The sequence below is a fragment of the Lytechinus pictus genome, chromosome 11, assembly GCF_037042905.1.
Source record: "Lytechinus pictus isolate F3 Inbred chromosome 11, Lp3.0, whole genome shotgun sequence".
Lineage (NCBI taxonomy): Eukaryota > Metazoa > Echinodermata > Echinoidea > Temnopleuroida > Toxopneustidae > Lytechinus > Lytechinus pictus.
This window is the reverse complement of record NC_087255.1, coordinates 28,366,257-28,390,939: the sequence shown is the minus strand read 5'-3', so window position 1 is coordinate 28,390,939 and position 24,683 is coordinate 28,366,257. Positions and strand designations below refer to the sequence as shown.

The 24,683-nt window shown below is 34.7% G+C and overlaps 2 protein-coding genes across 2 annotated transcripts in view; one reads left to right on the top strand and one right to left on the bottom strand.

Moving 5' to 3' along the window:
- The first annotated feature begins 1,682 nt into the window (after nt 1-1,682).
- LOC129272078 (uncharacterized oxidoreductase YjmC-like) lies at nt 1,683-13,128 on the top strand. The gene is made up of 9 exons (XM_054909315.2): nt 1,683-1,977; nt 2,704-2,889; nt 4,176-4,237; nt 5,616-5,768; nt 8,623-8,764; nt 9,515-9,639; nt 10,217-10,312; nt 11,172-11,282; nt 11,944-13,128. Exons 1-9 carry the CDS (start codon nt 1,791-1,793, stop codon nt 11,986-11,988), a joined length of 1,107 nt encoding a protein of 368 aa, XP_054765290.2. The 5' UTR covers nt 1,683-1,790; the 3' UTR covers nt 11,989-13,128.
- The window catches only part of LOC129271118 (fibroblast growth factor receptor 3-like), a 26,600-nt gene continuing 14,618 nt past the window's right edge, over nt 12,702-24,683 (bottom strand). Inside the window, exons 5-12 of the mRNA XM_064106269.1 lie at nt 24,452-24,653; nt 23,382-23,504; nt 22,602-22,774; nt 21,729-21,860; nt 19,768-19,835; nt 18,894-18,934; nt 17,965-18,161; nt 12,702-17,089 (exon numbers count right to left, since the gene is read on the bottom strand). Of these exons, the coding sequence (XP_063962339.1) occupies nt 16,994-17,089; nt 17,965-18,161; nt 18,894-18,934; nt 19,768-19,835; nt 21,729-21,860; nt 22,602-22,774; nt 23,382-23,504; nt 24,452-24,653 (1,032 nt within the window). The 3' untranslated portion in view covers nt 12,702-16,993. The remainder of the gene's footprint in view (nt 17,090-17,964; nt 18,162-18,893; nt 18,935-19,767; nt 19,836-21,728; nt 21,861-22,601; nt 22,775-23,381; nt 23,505-24,451; nt 24,654-24,683) is intronic.

The following is a 24,683-nucleotide window of genomic DNA, read 5'->3' as shown; positions in this document are numbered from 1 at the left end:
AATTTTTTGGCGGACGGTTTGCCCCCCCTGTGAAAAATCCCAGGTACGCCACTGATAACCGGGATATCCCCGACCGTGTACCCATGAAGCCCAGTATATTCGGTGATCTATACATCTTATTTATTTTAGGGCACATTATCATTCCATTTTTGGATGAACAAAGGAAGATCAAAGTCCAGGTATGATTTCAACTCTCATGTCAGATAGCAAACCTTATAATGACCTAACATTGCTGATTCATTTTCGGATGCGTCCGATGAGTTGTAGTAGGACTATTTCATAGTTGAATGGAATATCACTTTGCCCTGCTTTCAATACTGAGGGGCCGTGGAACCGATGGGGGCTTGGGAGAGAATTGGCATTAATGTACCACCCACAATAAAAACATGCAGACATCATGGAACAGAGGCGTCGACCCGGGGCGGGGGGGGGGGGGGCGATCACCCCTAGTGAAAAAAAGGGGGCAAACATATCGATATGCCCCCAAAAATTTTAAACGATTTTATACATACATATATATTTATATACATATACATATATATATATCATGGGCACTGACGAAGAGTGTGACTTTACCTTTCATTTTTTAGAGCTATGCTCCTTTTAAAATCTACGATTTTATTTCCACGGCATTTACTAACCTTTTGTGATTACTTTATTCCATATGCCGAAGCAGACTATTTCTATATATATATATATAAGACGAGTGAAAAAAAAAATTAAATTGAGGGGAAGACTTGGAAAATAAAAAGAAACTTTCACGTCACTATATAGAATTTTCGCTCGCGCTTCGCGCTCGCATTGCCCGTTCGGTGATTTACATAACTTGTTCAATATGGAGCTTATATCAAGTTTGGAAGTCAATATACAAAACATATTTCACCTCGGAAATCGAACTTTCATTATTTTGTGTGATTTACAAATTGTTATAAAGTGCTCTGTAAAAATGTCAGTTTTGTGGTCTGAATATTAACATTTTTTGCTCGCGCTGCGCACTCACAAATTTTGATTTATCAGGTACTTATTATTTTCGTGTATTCCATAAAGTTTTCAAAATATCCCTTTTTTAGGTCTGATTGGTCAAAACGTATCAGCTAGCGCTGCACGCTCGCATTTTGATTGGCGAGTTATGCATGTGTCAATATTGATTACACATAAAACAAACTACTTAAAATCCCCTTATTATGACAGTTTATCAACAATTTCGGCTAGCGATTTGCACTCGCATTAATTCCTTGCTCTCATTGTGCATTAATAAATAAGATATCAATTTAATATTGAAATTGTCCCTTTTGTTTCATCTCGCGCTTAGCAAGATCGAGGAATAGAAAGATAGTCATCATTTTCATATGATGACATGTCCTAAGGATGCCCCGATCCTATGTCAAAACTCAAAATAATAATAATGAAAAATATCAGCTCTTTATTAAGTGCGATCCATATCCACCTCACAATTTTCCTACAGTGCTTGAAATATAGAACTGAAATTGACCCTTTTTTTAGATCGGAATAGCAATCGCGCTTTGAGCTCGCACTATTAATGTAGAAAGATCCCCTATTACTCATCCTGTTCATGGTTTACAAAACATGAATAGAGTGTCGCTGCCCTTTTTTTCGGAGCATAAAGAATACATCAGCTAACAGTTGCACTCACATAAAAAAAACATGCACACTGCACGAAAGGTGCGCTATTTTGCTTTCCACCCATAGTTCTCAAACAACCGTCGCAAATCGTAAACTTCATATACGACGTTCCGCAAACAACCGTCGCAAATCGTAAACTTTCGGTCATGGCCGCATCACAGTGTAATAGCAAAACGGAAGACAAGGTGTTTTTAAGTTTTGAAAATGTGAGAAAGTTCATCAAGGATGCTATAGTGTTATCTGGATTGAAGGCTAGCCATGGTGAATTACAAGCTGAAGTACTTCTGGATGCCGACTGCAGAGGCAAGACCTCCCATGGTTTTACATTATTACGTGAGTATACCATTTAATCCAAATATTATAAATATTTATAGATATAAAGATAAATATGAACATTTCTTAATGAAAACAATATCAAATTTATCTGAATTTATCTAGAATTTCTGGAACAATACCCTGTTAAAAAATAACTGGTCAAAATAACCAATACGTTGATGAATATGTGCTTAACCGACGAATAAGGTAAAAAACGAACAGAATTTTGGTTGATAGGCCTTTTCACAAATTAAACCAAATTGTGCCGTAACCAACCTCCAAGAGTTAGAGTAAATCTAATTACAAAATATTTGTTCAATAAGATGAAAATAAAATTGTGTAATAAACACTTTTTATTATAAATTCTAGCTTCTTACCTTTACACGGTCTCGTAACATTTTGTCGGGGTATAAAATGAAAGGTTATTTGGCTTATAATCTAATATTTGTAGATTATAAACCATAACATTATTATACACCGATATAAAGCACGTTGATTGTCATTGTCATAGAGGACGTACAAATTAAGTGTCCAGCTTATCTTTATCTTGAATTTGGTATTATGGTCGCATTGCGATATGATTATCGGGAATTGTGATCTTTTTTAATGACTTGTCGTTTTACCACCAGCATCATAACTATTCTATGAATAAAGGCGTTAAAGTCACTGACTATTCAATATAAACATATGAATTGCCAACTGAGTGAGTTTCAATGACAATCATTTTTCTTTTCTACCATTTAGAGATAATTTTAGCGAATATCTCTGAGGGCACGTTGGTGGACTCTGAACCCGTTATTCTGAACGAGACTGAAGGATCAGCATGGATAGACGGACAGGGATGCCTAGGGGCCGTCGTAGGTAACTTTGCGATGAAGAAAGCCATCGAGAAAGCATCTAAAAATGGTGTAGGATGGGTCACGGCGAAAGGTATGCAACTCCCTCGGGTAACGCTCTGGGGAAGGTTTACCGTGCTCAGTAAAAATTAGTAAAATTTAACCACTTAATAAAGTACAAAGCAAACGATAATGTAAAATTTTGTTAAATTAACTTATTAATGTGTTAATAATTTACCAATCAAACAATAATGAAATATGTTGTACAATTATCCAATTAATGCAGTGAAATTTATCAATCATAATGATACTATAATATTTTGTAAAAAAATAATTTACCAATCTAACGATGCTGTAGTGTTTTGTAAAATTAAATCAATGTGTTACAATTACTAATATACAAAACAATATTTTACCTCAAAATATCCATGAAATTACACAAGGAATCATGAACGAGTATAAATTGTTAGATGAAGTGGTTTTCTCCATTTATTTCAATTCAATTCAATGCAATGCAATTTAATTCAATTCAATTTATTATTTCCATGAGGAAATTTGTTCTGGGAATTACATATTTAAAACATGTATTTTATGATAACGTTTGAAATACACGAATGAGAGACATAAAGTGAAAATGATGATCAATCGCAACTATGGACGGCCAGCAACGTCAACATATAAAATGCATGTTTGTTAAAAAAATATCTAGATATGATGTATACTTATAAATTCATGGATTTCTTGACAATTTGGTGTGTTCTTTTTTGTTTACAAAGGACAATTTGCAAATTTCCTGTAGAAAGTTATGACACTGTTGGATTTCCATAGAGTTACGATTGATCGGATCAATCGTATCTCTTTGTAAGACGGGCCCTGGTATTTAGATTTCCAGGGGGTGCTGCCTATGGAAAATAACACACGCAGCACCCCCGATTCCCAGGGACGTGGACCTACATAAAAGTTCCACGACCCCCATCCCCCGGAAAAAAAAGAGAAAGGAGAAAAGGAAAGAAACGAAAATGAAAATGGTAAAATATGATTACATATTCTTGATATTATGTCAGAATCCATCACAAAATGAGATTTTTATTTTAAACTGGTAAAGTTTTTCGCCTCTCGCTTGGCTCGCTCTTAAGTTTCCAGTAATATTACCCCATATGCTTTGTTACGCTCTATCATTTTGTTTTGCTCACTACGCCAGTAATAGTTTATGTTAATCCGTTAATTTATATCCGTTCAATCCGTCCAATTCATAAAACTTTGTATTATGTTTGAATGAAAATTAAATAAAGATTTGTATATTTAAAAAAAAATGGATACAATATTCTCGCACTCCACATTCACTTGCTTCATGCAACCCTCCCTGCTCACCCCTCCTAGGTTCATACCATCTTGGAGCCTTAGGATGGTACTGCATGCAAGCAGTTGAACAAGGTATGATCGTAAGTATAATTTGAAATAAGAATCATCACATTAATGATAGTAATGATAATAATAATAACAATAATAATAATAATAATAATAATAATAATAATAATAATAATAATAATAATAATAATAATAATAATGATAATGTTAATGATAATGATAATAATAACAATAATAATAATAATGATGATGATGATGATGATGATGATGATAATAATGATGATGACGATGATGATAATAATAGTAATAATAATGAGACGCCCAAGGCGCAAGAGCAGCAACAGTTCCTTTGGATACATAATACCCCAATCACACCCGTGATACATTGTTCAACCAGTTTCATAAAACTTATTATAATAACAAATTGAACAGTTAAAAGCTACTGAAATAATTCAATCTGATTGGCTGATGGTAAATATTTTATAGAAATTGTGCGTTTGCCTTTGTGAAACGGGACCCTAACCAACCAAAACTATTAGATTTATTTCATTGACATAACATCGGTTGTTTTCGAGTCTGTTTCGTTTGTGTGATTGAATGCAACAAAATCGTAAAACCTAACGCACACTATGCGATCCGATACGATGCGATTTTTGATGATTCGCATTTTGCATTGAATATGAAATTCCAAGAAGAAAAAATTCTTTATTGAAGTTTGGCATAATGTTATGTTAAAATCATAATTTTGCTTTGAGGCAAGCCCTGTTGTCGGAGTAGAGTTCAAATCAGCTTCTTCAAGTCGCAGCAGATGATGACGCCATTGCGATTTGGAATTGAATATGCTTTTATTCCTATAGGGAGGCTCGAACTAGACTGAATTTTGGTTTCAGTAGTCCTAAAAAATACCGCTATTGATTGGAATGTTCATATCAAATGTTATTACAATTTGTTTGATAATCGGATCGCAACGATTCCTGTGCACTCCCAGAACAATCTATTCAAATTAAGAAAATAGTTACCTAATCAAATCATAAGGGCACTTTGAAAAAAAATATCAAAAGTTAATGGCTCATGATCACAACAAATGCATCGCAATTGATAGCATTTAAAATGTTAAATTAGAATTAAACTTTATGATGATGATGCACAGCATTTTATAGCGCCATTTATCTGTCAAAAATATTCATGAATGTATATTGGAGTAACAATCTAATGAGGTCATGAAAGCTATTGACAATTTCAGAAATCAAGCGTGCAAATATATTCCATTCCTGGCAACGAGGAAGGAAATAAATTTTGACCGCGAACAGTAAAGAATCCATTTCACAGAATATCATTATAAAAGTCTAATTATGAAATAATTTTTAGTTTCTGTCGTATATCATCAACTTGCCTTGGTCTACGTCCGTTTTATACGTCTTGTTTTTACTTTAAAAACCTGTACATTTTCAGGGTCTATGCATTTCCAACACCTATCCCGGCACTGCAGCGACTGGTTCTAAACAGCGAGTTTTGGGAACCAACCCGATTTGTCTGGCAGCAGCGGGTCTGAATGGAGACTACCTTCTCTTTGATTCTGCGCTAACAGTGTCCGCGATGAGGAAGGTTAGTCTTTGATTGCAAAGTTTTTTTAAATAAACCAAATAAAGATTAATCAAGCTTCATGATAATAATGAAACGGAATAAACCATTTTATAGCCTTTATGCTGTAAAAAAAATACTTCTATTTCTTACTTTTCCCTTTTCTGCTACAGTTCCGAAGCACGCAACTTCTACATGGCTCAACCTATAAAGAGCGTCCCACAAAAAACGAAACCGACATTAATCGACGATTTATCATATTTTAACCACAAATAAAATAGACAAATTATCGATCATTGTAAAGCTTAGGGTCTCATCTTTCGACTGAATTAAGTTAGATTAGTCTTGGTTCACGCATGAGTGAGCAAAAACAATTTTAAGAAAGGATACCAAAAATTCACTTTGCGGGGGGTATCTGGGTTTCAAAAAGAAAATCACATAAAAAAATTCTATATCAACCTCAATTACAGAAAATGGTCTAGAAATAACAAAGTACTGTTCATTTGAAATTTGAATTCCAATAATTTCATAAAACGAAGAGGTTTTACAGGGTAGCTTTCAGACTTCCTCGACACTCCGTTTTGTTGACGATCAGTCATGCATAAACATGATAGAGGCTTTTGTTAACCGTGCGATAGCTTCGAAGGGAAACCAGTGAAAGCGCGTTAAATGAAATTATGGAAATACAAGCATTATTTCGAAGGTACAGAACTTTGTTATTTCTTGACCATTTTTTGTGATTGAGGTATCAAACTAATAGTAGATATTGAACTTTTAGGATTCTGATTTTCTTTTTTAAACTCAGATACCGCCCGCCAAATGATTTTTTTGTATCCTTTCTCTAATTTTTTTTACGTACTGATGCGTGAATGAAAATTCTGCTATATTATACCATATAGAAGAGACTCTAAGCTTTACAATGATAGGTCATTTGACTATGGTATTTGTGATTAAGTTATGGTAAATAATCGCTAAATCTAGGTTTCGTTTTTTCTGGGACGCACTGTATACAAAGAATTGCAATAGATAAAACTGAAGCCGATATTGATTCAAATCTTATACTTATGATGTGTAGACCAATCTCTGTTTCATTTGAATTCATCACAACAATAAGACAAATCCTATTCTTACATAATTTTGATCAAGAATATTTCCTATTGAAGCATACACTCACTCGAATGGGAGCAATAGAAAATCTACTTTAATAGTTCAATTTTTATGAGTAAGGGAAACCGATTAATATCAAATCTCGTTGAAAGGTCAAATCATCCACTATCAGGGGCGGATCCAGCTTTCGCCAATAGGGGGGGGGGGCCGAAAAATATTTTCATCAACATTTTTCTCGATTGGCCGCTATAATCTGATTTTTTTTTGTTTCTCAGGGGGTAGTCCTAACTAAAGACTGAAGTTTTAAATATATGTTAGTTTTTATTGTTATAAACAAGATAAGGTATCTCATGTGGTCTTCATATATAATGCGAGCGCGAAGCACAAGCTAAAATTCTTTGATATTTTATGTCCTTATAGAACTGAAGATTCTGAGCAGTTTTTATAATCATGAACAAAGATAAGTATCCAACTAAACAATGCGAGCGCAAAGCGCGAGCCGAAATTTTATTATAGTAACGTGAAAAGGGACTCAATTAGGACTGTTTTTAGTGATTAATAAAGAGGATACAAGTATCACCAATTAAAAAAATAGAGTGCGAAGCGCGAGCTCAAAATTTTTGATATTCCGACCTGAAAACTGGACAGTCTAAGCGCGTTTTTATTTAAATAAAGAGCAATCTGTGTGTCTTAAACAATTAAATGCGAGCACGAAGCACGAGCTTAATTGTTTGATATACTGACATGATAAAGGAGCATTTTGACAAATTTTGGAAAGAATTTCCAAAAAGGATAGGTATCTCACAAATCAAAAAATGCGAGCGCGCAGCGCGAGCTGAACATTTTGATATAACAATTTGTGTAAATCAAAAAAATAATGAAAGCTTGATGTGCGAGCTAAAATATTGCGTGCAACTTGATTTCAGAACTGGATATATGAAGTGTCATTTAATTCTCTTGAATGGGATTCATTACACAGCCAATGCGAGCACGAAGCGCGGGCGAAATTTTTTATATAAAGTCTATTTTCCAATTCTTCCCATCACCTTTTCTTGTTTCCTTTCGGGGTCGGGCCGGCCGTTACGAGGCTGTAAATTACACATGGTGGGTATAATACCGCTTTCTTACTTTTCTTTCTGTTTTTCGTAGTTTCTATAAAGATATAGTACACTTTTTCTGCAGGTTGTCAAAAAATAGGGGGGGGGGGGCCGGGGCCGGCTCGGCCCCCTCCTGGATCCGCGCCTGACTATAATACGAACCAAAATGTGCAATGTTAATACATTATGTATATATACCTCTCGTCTTATGATTCATTATGTCTAGTCTTTTTCACTTTATAAACTTCAACAAAATTTACAACGAAAAAGCACCCCGTTCTCTCTTTTTTGTACCCCCCTTTTATACTCCTTAAAATATCATACCATGTAGCCACTCCTACATCCTGTAGCGTGCCATTATCTTCAATTGAACACATGGGCGGAAATCCCAGGGAGACGCGCCCCCCCTACACAAAATAGTAGGGGGACACAATATCAAATGTCCCCCTACTATTTTTGGTCTTTTATGATGGAAAGAAATACATCATTCAAAATCGAAATAAAACATGTATTTTGGACTAGATGACCTTACTTTTGGGGAGAGATTTCTGCCCTTGATTGAACACAATAGTATTGACAAGCTATCGAATTTTTGTATTATAAAATAAATAGAAAGAGTTAAAGAGAAAAATAACTGTTAAAGGCCTAGGTAATTTCTCTTTTTTCGAGTTAAGGTTATGGAGAAGACTAAAGATGGAGACGGTACAATTCCTGAGGGCTGGGGAGTTGACCAAGACGGAAAATCAACAACAGATGGAGCTAGAATCGTGAATAATGGAGCTCTCTTGCCTATTGGAGGAATAAGCCCTGCTACAGGTATGAACCGAGTTAATTCGATATACCGGTATTATAAGTGATCTGGGCCCCGTAACACAAAGATTAGCGTTTGATCACTAATTTGAAAGAACAATTCTGATTGGTTCCTAGTCAGTCTCCTTAGCAAAATGCGCATGCAATGGTGATCTTGATAGGTTATTTCATTTAGCGATCAATCGCTAACCTTTGTGTTACGGAGCCCTGGGGCCCGTAACACAAAGCTTAGCAATGATAGTAGAACATTTTTCTACGATTGATTGCATTGACTACAATGTACAATCAATCGTGAAAATCAAGTGTACGATTAATCGCTAACCTTTGTGTTACGGGACCCTGGTGCTATTTTGAAAGCTCGGGTATTTTCTGAACGACCCATCTGTTGTCTTATCAATTCGTTTTATTTGGGACATGCAGGAGTGTAACTGTACCAAAACTACTGGTATCAATGAATAGCTGAAGAGTAAGTTTCTCTTTCGAACCAATATTAAGCTCCGAATAAAATCACATCATCCTTTGAAAGGATGGAGAGACAGCTTGTGTGAACGTGTTTTTTTTTTTAATGTTTCTTCATCGTGTTTGCCATGTTTACCCTACAAAGGTCAATGACATAAAAAAATTATTTAAAGTTTACAGTAACCCCATTATTAAGACTTAGGATTTTTTCTCTCTCTTCTTTTTTTTCTTACCGGTATCTTCTCTTCTCTCTCCCACCTCCCCCCTCTCTCTCTTCTTTTTCTCATTTTCTTACAGGTGGTCACAAAGGTTTTGGTCTTATTCTTTTAGTCGAAGTTCTAACGAGTGTTCTAGCTGGTTCGGCCTTTCCTACAGACATGGGATGGAGAAATGAGTCTGGGGAGTATGTTGGCAAAGATTTTGTGAGTAGTTTCATTCCATAGAATGTTAGCTTCGTCATCCAAAATATAGTTCTTTCACTTCGATTTTTACACATTTCAGCGGAAAGTAAATTGCTCATGAACCTCAAAATAATGCTGAAAAAGTTGTGAAATTAATGATTTAAAAACCTGCACCCATGCGTAACCTCCGATCTTTACATTTTCGTGTCTAATTTGTTTCTTCTCTCTCCACTTTCTCTTTTGCTAGTAGAATTTGTTTTTCTACCAAATAAAAATGTATATACAACAAATCAGCTCTATAATAGGTATTTCATCATTTGTATTTTTGGTAATAAACTCTTTCTACACTTCATTCATGATTCATTCATTCATTCGTTTGTTCGTTCATTCATTCATTTATTCATTCATTCATTCGTTCGTTCGTTCATTCGTTCATTCATTCATTCATTCATCCATTAAATAATTAATCAATTAATTAATTAAACAATTTTGTTAAATTAATTCATTCGTTCATTGACTGACAGGTTGATTGATACTTTCATTCATCAGTCATTCATTGATATTTTCATTGATCCATTTTATTCACTCATTTCTACAGGGCCAGACGTTCATTGCTATAGACCCACATCATTTTGGTGGAGGATTCGCCGAGAGACTGCAAAATCTACTGGATTATATCCGCAACGCAGAACCTGTAAGTATAATTGAACTGATTATCCTAAGTAAAGTTTATAGTCTGTAAAATATTTTAGCACCACCACCACCACCACCACCACCACCACCACCACCACCACCACCACTACCACTACTACTACTACTACTACTACTACTACTACTACTACTACTACTACTACTACTACTACTACTACTACTATACTACTACTACTACTACTACTACTACTACTACTACTACTACTACTACTATACTACTACTACTACTACTACTACTACTACTACTATACTACTACTACTACTACTACTACTACTACTACTACTACTACTACTACTACTACTACTACTACTACTACTACTACTACTAGTACTACTACTACTACTACTACTACTACTACTACTACTACTACTACTACTACTACTACTACTACTACTACTACTACTACTACTACTACTACTACTACTACTACTACTACTACTACCACTACTACCACTACTACTACTACCACCACCACCACCACCACCACTACTACTACTACTTCTACTACTACTACTTCTACTGTTACATCCTTATTACACAATTGTGCTATGTGGTTTGCTTATGTATAGTTCAATGATTTGTTTAAGCTATGTATCATTTATCAGCAAAACAGATATTTTAACTCATGGAATGAATAGTATTTTTCTCTGAATAGTATGGTTATTGGGTTCCTGGTTGTGCATTTCAACTCACATTTAAGCAGATGAATTATTGAATAGTTTAAACGTATGAAGTGTGATAGGGTTGATACATATTATGTTGCTACATTTTTTTTCGAAAAAAACCCATGAGGATCCGAGGATTTGTATCCTATTGAATTTTTCAATATGATTTTCAACAGGTGGATGAATCCAATCCTGTCCCGATACCCGGCGATAGAGGGCGACATATCTACCAACAGGCAGAGAAAGAGAAAGGTTTATGGTATCCAAAACATCTTATTCATCAAATGGTAATTATAGTAATTTTCATGTGGATTTTGATACAGAACACAAGCTTTTGTTCAATGTTAAAAATAGGTTTCAGAGTTATGTATATCACAGTATGTTTACAAAGTTTTGCTAAAGACTGTTTTTGTATCGTGTTCAAATAGTATCCACATACTGTACTTCAAGTACCTTTAAAACAAAATTTAAAAAATGACAACATGATAGATTGTCAGAGTTTTGTCAGTCATAGCAACAAAACTGGATTCCAAGTATCATGAATGAAGAATTGAGATATCATTCCTTTCAAGGGACAAGGGTAGATCACCCTCCCCCCCAAAAAAAAAAAGTATATACATATATATCACCAACATGTTTATTGCTGGAATCACCACTCATGCAGAGTATTGCAATTTTAGGGACATCTCATTACAAGGTTCCCCTCTCCCCCTAAAAAAGGAATAAAAAGCAAGTATGCCTATTGAGATGGAAGTGACATTCTTCAAATTTGGAAGTTATATGATCCTGTATATTAACTACTGCACTTGATCCTTACTTAAGAAATGCATACCAGTTACAATATTTTATTGAAATATCTTTATGATTTGAACACACTTGGCAATTTAATTTCAAAGACAACGATGACAAACAACCTGACAAGAAATACGTTTTTTTCTTCTTGCTTAGAATAATCAGATGAAGAAACTTGGTGGCGAATACCAGCTACAATGACACCTATGGTATCTTCAACTATCAGCACCATCAGCAAACACAAATCTCACATCAATGAACTTTTCCTCATCACACGAGGTCAAAGGCAAAGTGACCTTTATTGCTCACCTTTGACCTCCGAGTACTCATGCTTCATGATTATTATCTTTGAGATTATTGGTATTCAAACCTCTTGGTTTCTGCCGAGTGTACATTTACGTCTCAGAATTGTATCACCATTTTTCTAACTCTTGGGGAATATATCATGAGACGATTGTGGTCGGTAGTGTTCACTATTTGTTATAAGCTACTGAAATCCATGCATCTGATTGGCTGAGAGCAAATTTGACACTAAAAATCACTGACAAGATGCTTTCATTTTACACTCTGCATGCTGCACACCTGTAATTATTCATCTGTATACACTGCACAAACAGCAGAGTTAACACAACACCACTCAGAGAGGGCAGCACTTTACACCAGTCTTTATTTTATAGTGTTATTCTGTTTGTTATGGACACTCTTTGGTGTTATATTCAAACCCCAGGGTGAATTCTAATACCAGACTACCATATCAATCTAGCTACAGGTCAAAGGGAATCCTGGAATATGACTGGACCTAATTAGAGGTGTGTGACCTTTATCAATGAAGCTATTATATTACTAAGTTGGTATGCAAGCAAGCTTTTCAGATATAAATATACAAAGCAACAAAACACATCTTAACATTTCAGTTCCAGTATCACCAAAATATATTTATTGACCGATAAATTAGTATAGCATTGTATAAGGTGAGATAGTACTTGCTTCAACCACTTAAGCTACATACAGGCTTCATTCAAGGCTTGAAAAATAATTACATTCAGTATTAATAATCATAATACTATTAATGACATTGATAGGTCAATCTAATCTAAAAAACATTATTCAGTTGGGCCAGAACAAACTATCATGTTGTTTAATAGAAAGTTAAGTGTAATGTAAATCGAATAGAGATATTTTAAACAAGGTTTGGTTGGTTCATCAATATGTTGGTTAAAACATTTCTGAGATAGTATATTATCTATTCCCCAATGTTGCAAATAAGCAAGCAAGAATCTATGTTAAACGGATGGTCCGGGCTGAAAGTATTTATAGCTTAATAAATAGAGTAGAATTCACTGAGCAAAATGCCGAAAATTTCATCAAAATCGGATAACAAATAAGTTAATAACAAAGTTATTGAATTTTAAAGTTTAGCAATATTTTGTGAAAACAGTCGTCACGAATATTCATTAGGTGGGCTGATGATGTCACATCTCCACTTGTTCTTTTGTATTTTATTATATGAAATTAGGTTTATTCAAATTTTTCCTCCAAGAACTAGAAAAATTTGATTGGCAACTAATTTCGTGCATTAGATATTTATTGCTGCAACTTATTTCATTATAAGGGAGACATATTATTCACACAAGTATGAAATAATGAAAAAAATATGATTTTATGTAATAACATAAGAAAACGGAAAGTGGGGATGTGACACCATCAGCCCACCTAATGAATATTCATGACGACTGTTTTTACAAAATATTGCTCAACTTTAAACTTCAATAATTTATTATTTGTTATCCGATTTTGATGAAATTTTCAGCATTTTGCTCAGTGAATTCTACTCTATGCATTAAGATATAAATATTTTTAGCCCGGACCATCCCTTTAAACATTAATTCAATTAAAGTAGAAATAATATAATTCAATATTATCATGCTACGTGGTGAACAAAGAGAAACTTATTGAAAGGAATATTATAAAATCAAACTGTTTTAATACTTCACCTTTTAATTACAGTTGCACTGGTTACTGATACTAGTTACTATAATTGCTTCTTGCAACCTTTTTCTTATGAATTGTACATCATATTTTGTAGACAAACTTAGAAGATCAGCTTTCATGGTATAACAGCTTGGGGGTTTTATAAGATAATGTACAGAACTTTTTTCACTCCTATCCTCTTAGGGGGTGTTGCAAGAAAATATTTGCGATCAATTGCAAATATTCTGTTGCAAATTCACAACTGATAGACCAACGTTAGCTGTAGCAAATCAGATTAAACTTCTTGTTTCAAGGAGCAATTTAGCAATCAATCACTAATTTGCAATTAATTGCAAAACATATGATTGAGTTGGGGACCAAAAATTGGCTTGCAATTGATCGCAAGTTTCTTGCAACACCCCATTAGTTTACAATGGATTAAGTGTCAATTTCTTTCATCTTTGGCACAGGCCATATTTTTACACCCTACACTAAAAAGGTAAGTACTGAAACATGCATAAAAAAATTGTTTTTTCCTTGATACAGGTACTCTTCTGTCAGAATAAATGGTGAAAATGATCATGGTCAATGATTAGTACTGCCACATACCACATTTATTCAAAACTGAATATATAATAGAGATTGAATATATTGATACATAATTAAATTTTACATACAAAAATATATGTCAGTCTTTCCCAATAATAGCAAATTTGGAAGTTATAATAGTTTGCTTGAATACAAAGTTTGGAAGAAAATTCTAACATAATGGAAGTCAATTTGTGTGGAAGACCATTGTGATATATCTACTGATTAATGTCATGACGTTATCATCCAACAAATATGAAGTTTTCATTTTCTATAATGTGGCATGGTATTTGGAAGACAGACATGAATTGAAGGTGAATGAAAGACTAGGTTTGAATATTTTTTTCAAGGCACATACAATGGAAGTAAGCACATTTACCAGTAAATGCAAAAAGAGTATCAGCCTCTTTTCAAGAATATAATTATGATAAATATTATAAAAGCAATGAAAGTAAAACCTCTTATTTACACAGGGCTACCACTTCAGCAATATCAACAAGGCCCCGTTGCATAAAAGTTACTATCACAGTAACTTTGCCATCCAATGGTAACTTCCATGAAATCCTTGATTTTGATTGGTTGATGAGCATTGTTACCATGGTAATTATCATTGGATGGCAAAGTTACCATAATAGTAACTTATAAGCAATGGGGCCCTAGTCTTTTTGTAAAAAAATCTACTGTAAGGCAGCTTGTATGTACTGTTTCTTGAAGGCACCTTTTCATATATGTCGGAGCTGCATCTTTCCCCAGAAATCCGGCTGCAAGCAGGTTTTCATTACAAATCACAGTTACCACAGACGAAACAATGGTGACTGCAAAAAAGCCCCAATGAAGAGATGCATAACATCCTTAAAGCAGGATTCCAGCCAAAAGACATGAACAAACTTGTAACCATAAACTTAGCAGGAATCTCGCTATACAGGGACTATGCAATGTCATATCAGTTTTCCAAAACACATGCCCCACTATTATGTCTATGGTTAGGATTGGTTATAAAAGGTTGCTTGAAGAATTTCTTTGGGAACGACACAGATTTCACTTTTGACAAGGTTCCTTACCCGCATTTCAAATATATATGCATACTACGCATATATCGTCTGGCCAAAAGACTGATTAAAGTATAGGGAAAACAAGGTATCGCAATGAGTAAATGAACAAGGTGTAATCCATGTGCAATGTATACGGTAAGTCTTTCAAATATCACAACAAATTATTGAACCCTAGACTTACGTTCATGAAAATGGTGCTATACCGCTGTAACCCATGTAATTTCAACATTCACATCAAAATTCATATGGTAGTAGGAACTTTTCAGGAACTATAGTGGCTATCACATCTAAGCCAGCGTACAAATTGTATGCCAATGCACTAGTATGGTAAGCTGTTTCAACAAATAGGTTTTCTGTTCAAGATGTATATTTTAGTATGTGAAATACTATACTATATATAGAACAATATCATTTGTGTAATGTAACAATGCCATGTGTGTTTTCAAGAATTAATAGAAAATGAATTAATTCACATTTCATTGAATACTATATATTTTTCATGGCCATATGATATTAAAAGTTGCTAATTACAGCAATTCATGAAGATTACCATTTCATTTTCACTATTTCTTTCAAAAGTTTGGAATAAACTGTAGTTGCTACTCAACATAAGAAAAATCGCTCTTTTACTTTTTTTAAATGATTTATATATTCTACATTATGTTTGAATAATGAATATGTGAAAAATATTTAATTATATTGGGAGCTCAGTTTTACATTAGAACAAAAAATAGCGGCTAGAATAAATGAACTCATCAATCAACATCATATATGTAATTACCATTAATTCTTCATTCATTATATTAAAAAAAAGTTTACAGCATTGCTAACTACTCGTTATTTTCAATTTTGAATTTGGAATTTGGCAAACTGATTTCTATACTATTTGTTCCGGAAATTAGATTTCCTGTTGAATGTTTCGTACACAAAACCATGACAACACAATTAAATAAATGCTCAAAGCATTATTCGGATAATGACCATGATAATAGTGGCCAAGTAAACAAGCGGTCATTGCAAATCAATTGGTCTAATCACCAGGACGACACAGTCGAACAAATACTCAATGCACATGCACAGGACTTATCACCATATTGCAGTAAATATGGAAATACGTAATATTGAGTTGTAACAAAATACTATAATTGTTTCTATTGATCAGCTAAAGTACATTACTTCTACATAATTTCTTCAAGATCTACATATATCACCAATTAAGACATCCCATCCATTAATCACTGTGACATCAGTCATACATCCATTCATATCATCCATAAAACAATGTGGAATGTAAACAATAAAATCAGGCACTTTTATCTCCAATAAATACTCTCAAATTTCAAAATTCTTCTGGATCTACCAAAATGTTCTTAAGAATATATAATTGTCAATACACAAAATAATGTATTACAACATCAACAAGAAAATATGTTTTAAAGAACTCTCATAAATTTCCTGTTATTTTCAAGATACCATGTATTAAGATTAAGTATGAAAGACAATATACATTTCCCTTACTGTTATATTTCCCCTAAATTCTTGACTTACAAGCTTGAAAACATGAGCTCAGACCTTAAATGATGATGATGAGTTGGTTAGACAAATGAGTCTGTCAGTCCGTTGCTTGTCTCTAAGTCTAGTCTGATCGGTGCATACATCTGATATGTGTAGTCCTTCAGATTTATCTGGGGCTGAACAGAAAAAAACAATAAAGAAAATGTGAAGTCATGATCATTTTAAAAGTGAAAGGAGATTGAAAGAACAGTAGAAAATGGACAAATGGAAAGAGGGTGTGAAGAACTACAATTCCTCAAATCGATCTTGGGTTGTAAAAACAAAACAACAAGAAGTAAAGTCATAATCCTTTTAAAAGTGAAAAGGGATAGAAAGAAGAGCAGAGGAAAATGGACTAAAGAAAAGAGAATATTTTTGAGATTCTTGATTCTTGGCTGTACATACAGAAGATCTATAAAAGCAAAGTGAAGAAAATAAAAACTTGTTTGTCGTGATTGTGCATATAATGTTAATGAAAAATCTTAATCAAAATCAATAAAAATCATCAGAAAATTAAGAGGAAGAAGAAAAGAAGAAGGAAGTGAAAACAGAAGAAGTAAGATAAAGAGATGAGCAAGAAGCAGAAGAAAAAGGAGGATGAAGAAGGAGAAGGAAGAAATAATTAAAAACCACGAAGGGGAGGAAAGAGAAAGTAAGAGAAATAGGATCAGGAGAAAGTGCAAAGGGAAAATAACAAGAAAATAAGAACAAGAAAACAATGACAATGAAGATGGTCATGAAGAAGAAAAAAGGAAGGAAGCAGAAGAAGAATTTTAGAGGGAAAACTAAAAAGAGAACACAATGGGAAGAGGTGGGAAGGTCACTTCAACCCTGCATTAATGATGAATAAGCATTCAAACTTTTAACCAAAATCATTACCAGGTAACTATGACTTCGAAAAGGTATATAAGACATATTTTGCATTATCTGGTCTGAAAAGTGTCTTGAACTGGGCAAATATTTGACTATTGGAAGGTTGAATTATGCAAGTTTGCAAGAGAATGATTCTTACCGTTCCACTTTTCTTGAGTGCTTTAATATCCTTGAGGATCCGATCAAAGGTCGGTCGGCTCTCAGGTCTTCTGTGCCAGCATCTTAACATGATATCATACAGCTCTGGTGAGCAATGCTTAGGCCATTCTAAACGATTATGATCACGAAGCTCATTAATGACATCTGATTCACGCTTGTTAGCATAGGGTACCCCACCTAAAAGGATAAAACCAAATGCATTGTTTATTCTAATCAAACTGAAATAAAAATCATGCTTGAATGACTAAGGAAAGATTTTTATCAGAATCTGAATTTGAAAGTTTTATGTTAGATCTTTACCTTTGTATGACCTAGGTTTGTAACACAAAGGAAAGCAATAAATCTTTAATTTGAAAGAACAATTCTGATGGATTTCTAGTGAATCTACTGAGCAAAATGCACATACAACATTGATCTTGATAGGCCATTTCATTGAACTATTAATAGCTAACCTTTGTGTTACAGGTCCACAGGGGCTGTTTCATGAAGCTGTTCGTAAGTTAAGAGCGACTTTAAGAGCTGCTTTAAGAGCTGCTTTAAGAGCTGCTGGTAATCCTTTCTTGTGGTAAATGATGTTCACCATTATATGTTCATTGTTGATCATTTAGCGTGTAAGAAAGGTTCACCAGCCATTCTTAAAGTTGCTCTTAACTTACGAACAGCTTTATGAAACACCAACCAGGCCCTATTTCATAAAGGTTTGTTGTACAGTTGCAAAATTGCTATTACAAATTTACTAGCAGACAATCAAAGTGAATGATTCTAGTTTTGAACTGTTATTGAAAGTTTGTTATTACAACAAGTTACATTCCATTACATCTTGGGCACTATACAAGGTGGTTAGGGTGGATTTGGTGTGTTGTATGTCATCGTCATCAAGAAAGACTTGTGCTTTCCTTGTATACTCACCTAAAGTTACTATCTCCCAGAGTACAATGCCAAATGACCAGCTGAATAGAGAAATAGGAAGAGTATAATCAACATAACATTAATAATAGATAAATAGATGGATGTTTCTATTGATAGATATAGACAATCACTCTACTAAGTTACCATGCCTCCTGAACAGGCTAATACACCTCCCCCTGAACCCAACCCACACTCCATAAATGTGATGACTGTGGAATAGAATGTGCATTGCCAATATGTTTATGTTTTCACGATTGTGTAATGCTGCCCTCTGTGAATGATTGTTATATCTGCCCTTTCGGACGGCAGTTGTTTCTGTGAGGTAAAGCCTGATGAAGTTGGTTCAATAAACTCTCTCATCACTGGTTTATCATCTCATACTAGTTTATCATCTTGTGTTTGATTAATGTTGTGGTGGCAGCGGTGGGATGAACTTTTCAATACTTCTATAATTGTGCATTGGTCTTGCAACAAACTAGCTACCCATCCAACCTCGCCCCCATAACCCCTACTCCATCCATACTATCAGGGGCCTGTTTCATAAAGGACTTGCAACTGTTGTAACTTTGCCATAATGGCAACTACCATGGCAACAGGGCTCAGCAGCCAATCAAAATCAAGGTTTCCATGGTAGTCTATTATTCCATTATGGCAAAGTTACAACAGTTGCAAGGCCTTTATGAAACGGGCCCCTGATCATTCTATATTTGTGCACTCCCCCCATCTGATTTAAGACTATATTATTCAAATGCAATTCTTGGCCTTCAAAAAAGGCTTGATGTCATTCATCTGAACAACCAGTAATACCCTCCCCCCCCCCACCTCCAAGCTCCTCCTAGGAACCCATCTCCTTATAGGAATGCGGTAAACTTACACGTCACTCTTCATTGTGTATTGGCCTTCCAATAGAGCCTCGTATGCCATCCATCGCTTCATTCCACGCTGTAAACAACATAAAATGTGATAAAGAAGATTCAAGAAGCAGTATATATTAACAAATATTGTTCAGGTTCAGGGGACCATTTCATAAAGTTGTTCATAAGTTGTAAATGATTTTTACACATAACTGATCATCCTGTCTTGAACTAAATGATAAATCCCTACCATGACTACATTATTAACTTAGCACCCTAGAACATGTTCAAGTTGTGCACAAAGTCATGGGTAGCTCTACGAACAGCTTTATGGGCTTTACTCATTATGGGCCTGGTGCACAAAAGAAAAAAACTCTGGCAATCTTTTTGCCAGAGTTCTTTAATGTGTAAGTGTCAATGGCATAATTTAGTTTGCCAGAGTTTTTTTTAAATGCAAAAGTTTTATGCAACAAGCCCAGGTGTCAAAATTCATATAGGCTTTACTTACAAACTAGTTGTTAAATATTATACAGAATTGACTGAAGGAGTGGGTAATATAACAATCTTTTGGACCACAGTATTTATATTTTCCCAAGCACGCAGCACTGACTGAGGGAAAATATGATCATGAGGGAAAATAGAAATCCTTTGGCGGTCCAAAGGCAAAGAATGTTATTTTACACACCCCATCAGTCAATATATTTTATATTACATAGCCTTGAATGATAAAGAGTCATTAGATTTCTAGAAATAATAGATCTAGATTATTCCAGCCTTGAATAAAATATAAGGAAAACTGTCCAACGGGGTATAGCCTATAGACCCTACTTACCGGTATTTCAATCACATTCCAAAGGTCCATTTCCAGGACCCAAGGCAGACTGAGAACATTGAGCCTTGATCAGGTGCAGATTTTGATCTAACTTGGGATGAGACAAGCGGGAATAGGTGGCGGCAAACGTGGTGGTTGTCGAACCGGGTCTAGGACCAACTCTAGCACTATTCTTAGTTTTAACATTAAAAAGTTAGACCTACATCTATTGGGCTAGACCTAGCAGTTAACTTACTACGTTAGGTTGAGGGCCTAATTGGACTAGATCTACTCACCTAACCTTATCATCCAAAATTCCTCATTGCATGCTCATCAACACAAATCCAGGCTCCATTTTGAAGTATTGTAGATCTAACGTTAAATCTAACTGGGGACCGGACTCACTGCACTTTTTTATAATCCGCGGTCCGAAAATTGTTTCCACTTGATATCGAGTGTTGATCAATTGCAAACGATCGCTACCTTAGTCCCGCATATGTTATATCCATGTAACATCTATTCCATGACAGGGCACCATAAATATTCACTGGACCAGCTGGTCAATATTTCTATCGAAGGTGACCAGCAGGGCAAATATACAGATTTCGATTACAATTATGTGATGCGCTATGGAATAATCTCGCTTGCCTTATGTATTGTCTACCTAAGATTGCTCTGTATTGCAAGGTCTAAGGAATAAGTATCAATAAAGATAATAATAATATTGGATAGCTCTTCTTCGTGGGATACCAGAAATAATCCACTCATCAGTGCCAATATTAAACTCATCCCAAACTCGTAGAGAATTTTTGGTGTCCCATTCTGAGATATCCAATATGATGTACAGTAATTATTAGTCAGCCATTCAGCAAGCAGAGAAAGCAGTCAAAGAATACAATCATCATCCATTCAATAAGCAGAGAAAGCAGTCAAAGAATACAATCATCATCCATTCAACAAGCAGGGAAAGCAGTCAAAGAATACAATCATCATCCATTCAACACGCAGAGAAAGCAGTCAAAGAATACAATCATCATCCATTCAACAAGCAGAGAAAGCAGTCAAAGAATACAATCATCATCCATTCAATAAGCAGAGAAAGCAGTCAAAGAATACAATCATCATCCATTCAACACGCAGAGAAAGCAGTCAAAGAATACAATCACTTACATTTCTTGGCTCCAAAAATGGTATTGGTATCAACGGCTTCTGAACCTCGGTAGCCATGCTGAAATCACACAATTTAGCTTTGTTGTGGAAGGTAATAAGGACGTTCTTGGCACACAGGTTCATGTACACATACTAAAAAAAGAAAATAACAAAAGTTACAGCAATTTGTTTTGAGATACATGAAGACAATAAAACAAATTTTCATCTTTTCAAAATCAATTTGGTTTTTACCTTGTGAGCTTTCACCTACTTGTTTCTACAAGCTTCTTCAGACTAGTGCAGACTCGCCGTAGAAAATTGGTTTTGAGTTCTACCAATTAGATGACCCTCTTTATATATATGTATGTATACATAGGTACAGTTTTTAGACATATCCCGTGTGATATTGACTGCACAGTATATCAACAATTTCAACAATGTTCACAAATAAATTTTTTTCTTCGGCAACTAATCCTAAAACACTTTGGGATGGGTTGAATCATTCCCCTAACTTTCTTCACTAGGATATGCAATTTTTTTGACCATGCTGCTCACTGACACGCTCTCACACATCTTATGACACAATCTAAAAAGATAGGCTTGTTGTATTGGATGGGGAAAATTGGTTTAGGTTATCACCATTTTCCTTACTGGGCTCGATTGCAGTAATAAAGATAATGCCTTGGATTTACAGCATTCCTTCACTGACTATACAGCCAATTTAGGCAATTTTTGATGTCGAAAAGATATCAACACCCTGCTTTTTTACAATACTGCGCAAACTGATGTACTGTAAACCAATATAATTGATACATTGAGGTTTTGATATTCTAATAAATGTCCTCATTATGCAACCCTTGTACCAACCATGGTAAGCATTCCTTTGTAACTTACTCTCAAAGCAGCAACATGTCGCATTCCTTGCGCAATATCACAGGCAAAGTTAAGTAATTCATCCTGCGGCAACGGATCCAGAGGAGGTTGATCTCGCTTTCGACTTCGACATCGACGAAGGATTCGAAGCATATCACCACGAGCAACATACTCCATAACCAGACAGGTTTGAACTATTTAGGTAAACATACAGATACAGAGTTGTGTAAAATACAAAAACATTTACACATGACCACCAAACTCATAACCCATAACAAGTTGCACAGCAAGATTCTTTTTGAGAAGCAAAGGGGTTCATATAGGCTTCAAAAATAAAAATTGAGATGGATTTTGACTGCATACAGTGGAAATATTCCCCTCGCTTAGAACTTTCATTAAGTTTTAAACTAGGTAAGCCCTTGAAATTAGTTCTGGGTAATAATAGTGAACATGATGTGCTTTCGTGCACTGACTTTGGGGTTAATTTGAGAATTACATTACTTGTGTAAAAACTGTATTGATTTCTAATCCTCTTTTTGTCACCTTCACACATATGCATAAGTACCGGTAGGTAAATGTTTTCAATAGACTTTCAATAAACTTTTAATGCCATAATTATAAAATAACACCTAATAATGGTAGTGAAAATTCTTCTCTTTGTAAAGATGGTTAGGATAATCCAACGGAGGCATATTATACATAATTTTAAAGCTCAGAATCCCCTCTTTCAGAGAGGAGATATTTAACTAGAATTCAAATCCAATGATTTTTTTTGTGGCGCATGTTTGTTCAAAGATTTACCTGATTGTTCAAGGACTCTGTTGCACTGTCCCAGTAGCATGAGAATGTTTGGATGTTTGCCAAGGTTTGCTAGAACTTGGAATTCATTCCTCATTTCAGTTATGGACTCTTGATCATTCTCATCTGAAAAGCAAACAAACAAAATTAATCTTTGAAAATCCTTCATTTTTGTTATTTACTCTTTATATAATTCATCTGAAAAGCGACAAGACAAAATAATTTGCAACAATAAACCCATTCAAATATAACTTTGTTTATTCAAGCAAAATAATCAGGCTTTTCACTTGAATTGATTACATTTTGAAGAGTAGATCAATTCCATGCACCCATGAAAAAACACAAATTTTCCTTTTTTTTGTATGATTTGACAACAAAAGGTCAATTAGTGCTGGTTACCCGATCAAAACACAAATGCTACAAGCACTTCATATACTGCGCAAAAACATACTGTATACAGAATAGTGCTCCCATATGTCCAGATTGGCCTAGATAAATTGCAGAATAGCCCCTTGAATATTCAAAATGCAAAAAGTAGGGAAAACAGAAGAAAGTAATGACCCACCTCTCCCTGGCCGTATTCTGAAGATTGTATTATTGCTAATATTGTTCTTCAAAGTAAACATAAATCTGTATTATGAAAATTGTCAAGATAACTTTTCTCTTATTCCTTTATTCAGCCCCTCCTTGTTCAAAAATGTAACCATATGATAGAGAATTATTGAGCATGTTCAGCCCCCACCCCCAATAAAAAGAAAATGCATGCACATGTCATTTTTTCAAGAAAAATAACCCATAAACAAAAACTAATGAGCAATTTCAAAGATTTCTGAAAATGAATGTTAAATACTTTCCCCAAACAACATCTTTGCAGACTATTATCACTCCCAACATTTTGTATAAGTTTTCATCTTTCGAGTTACCATTGGCCTTTCTGTAGAGCATTTCATAAAAACACAATCAATGATTTTCAGATACTTTTTGTTATAAGCTAAGTGTACCTGATTGGCTTAGCGAAAAACAGTAATCTAAAATCACTGTCTGTTTCATAAAACAGTCCTGGGATTACATACCCCTTAATAGTTTAAGAGCCACTTTGATTGGGTCATCATTGCCTTGCTTGAGCTCTCCCTCGCATACGTATGAGAATTCTCCACTGTAGAGAAGCTTTCCCATCTCCACCTCGCTCTCTGGAATGATCCATTTATCTTCAAGGTGTTGTGTTCGATGCGTAGCGTTACCGTTGGAGATTAAGTAGATCTTTGATGCCCTTTTCTGCAATATCAAAGCGAGATTTCTCTTATC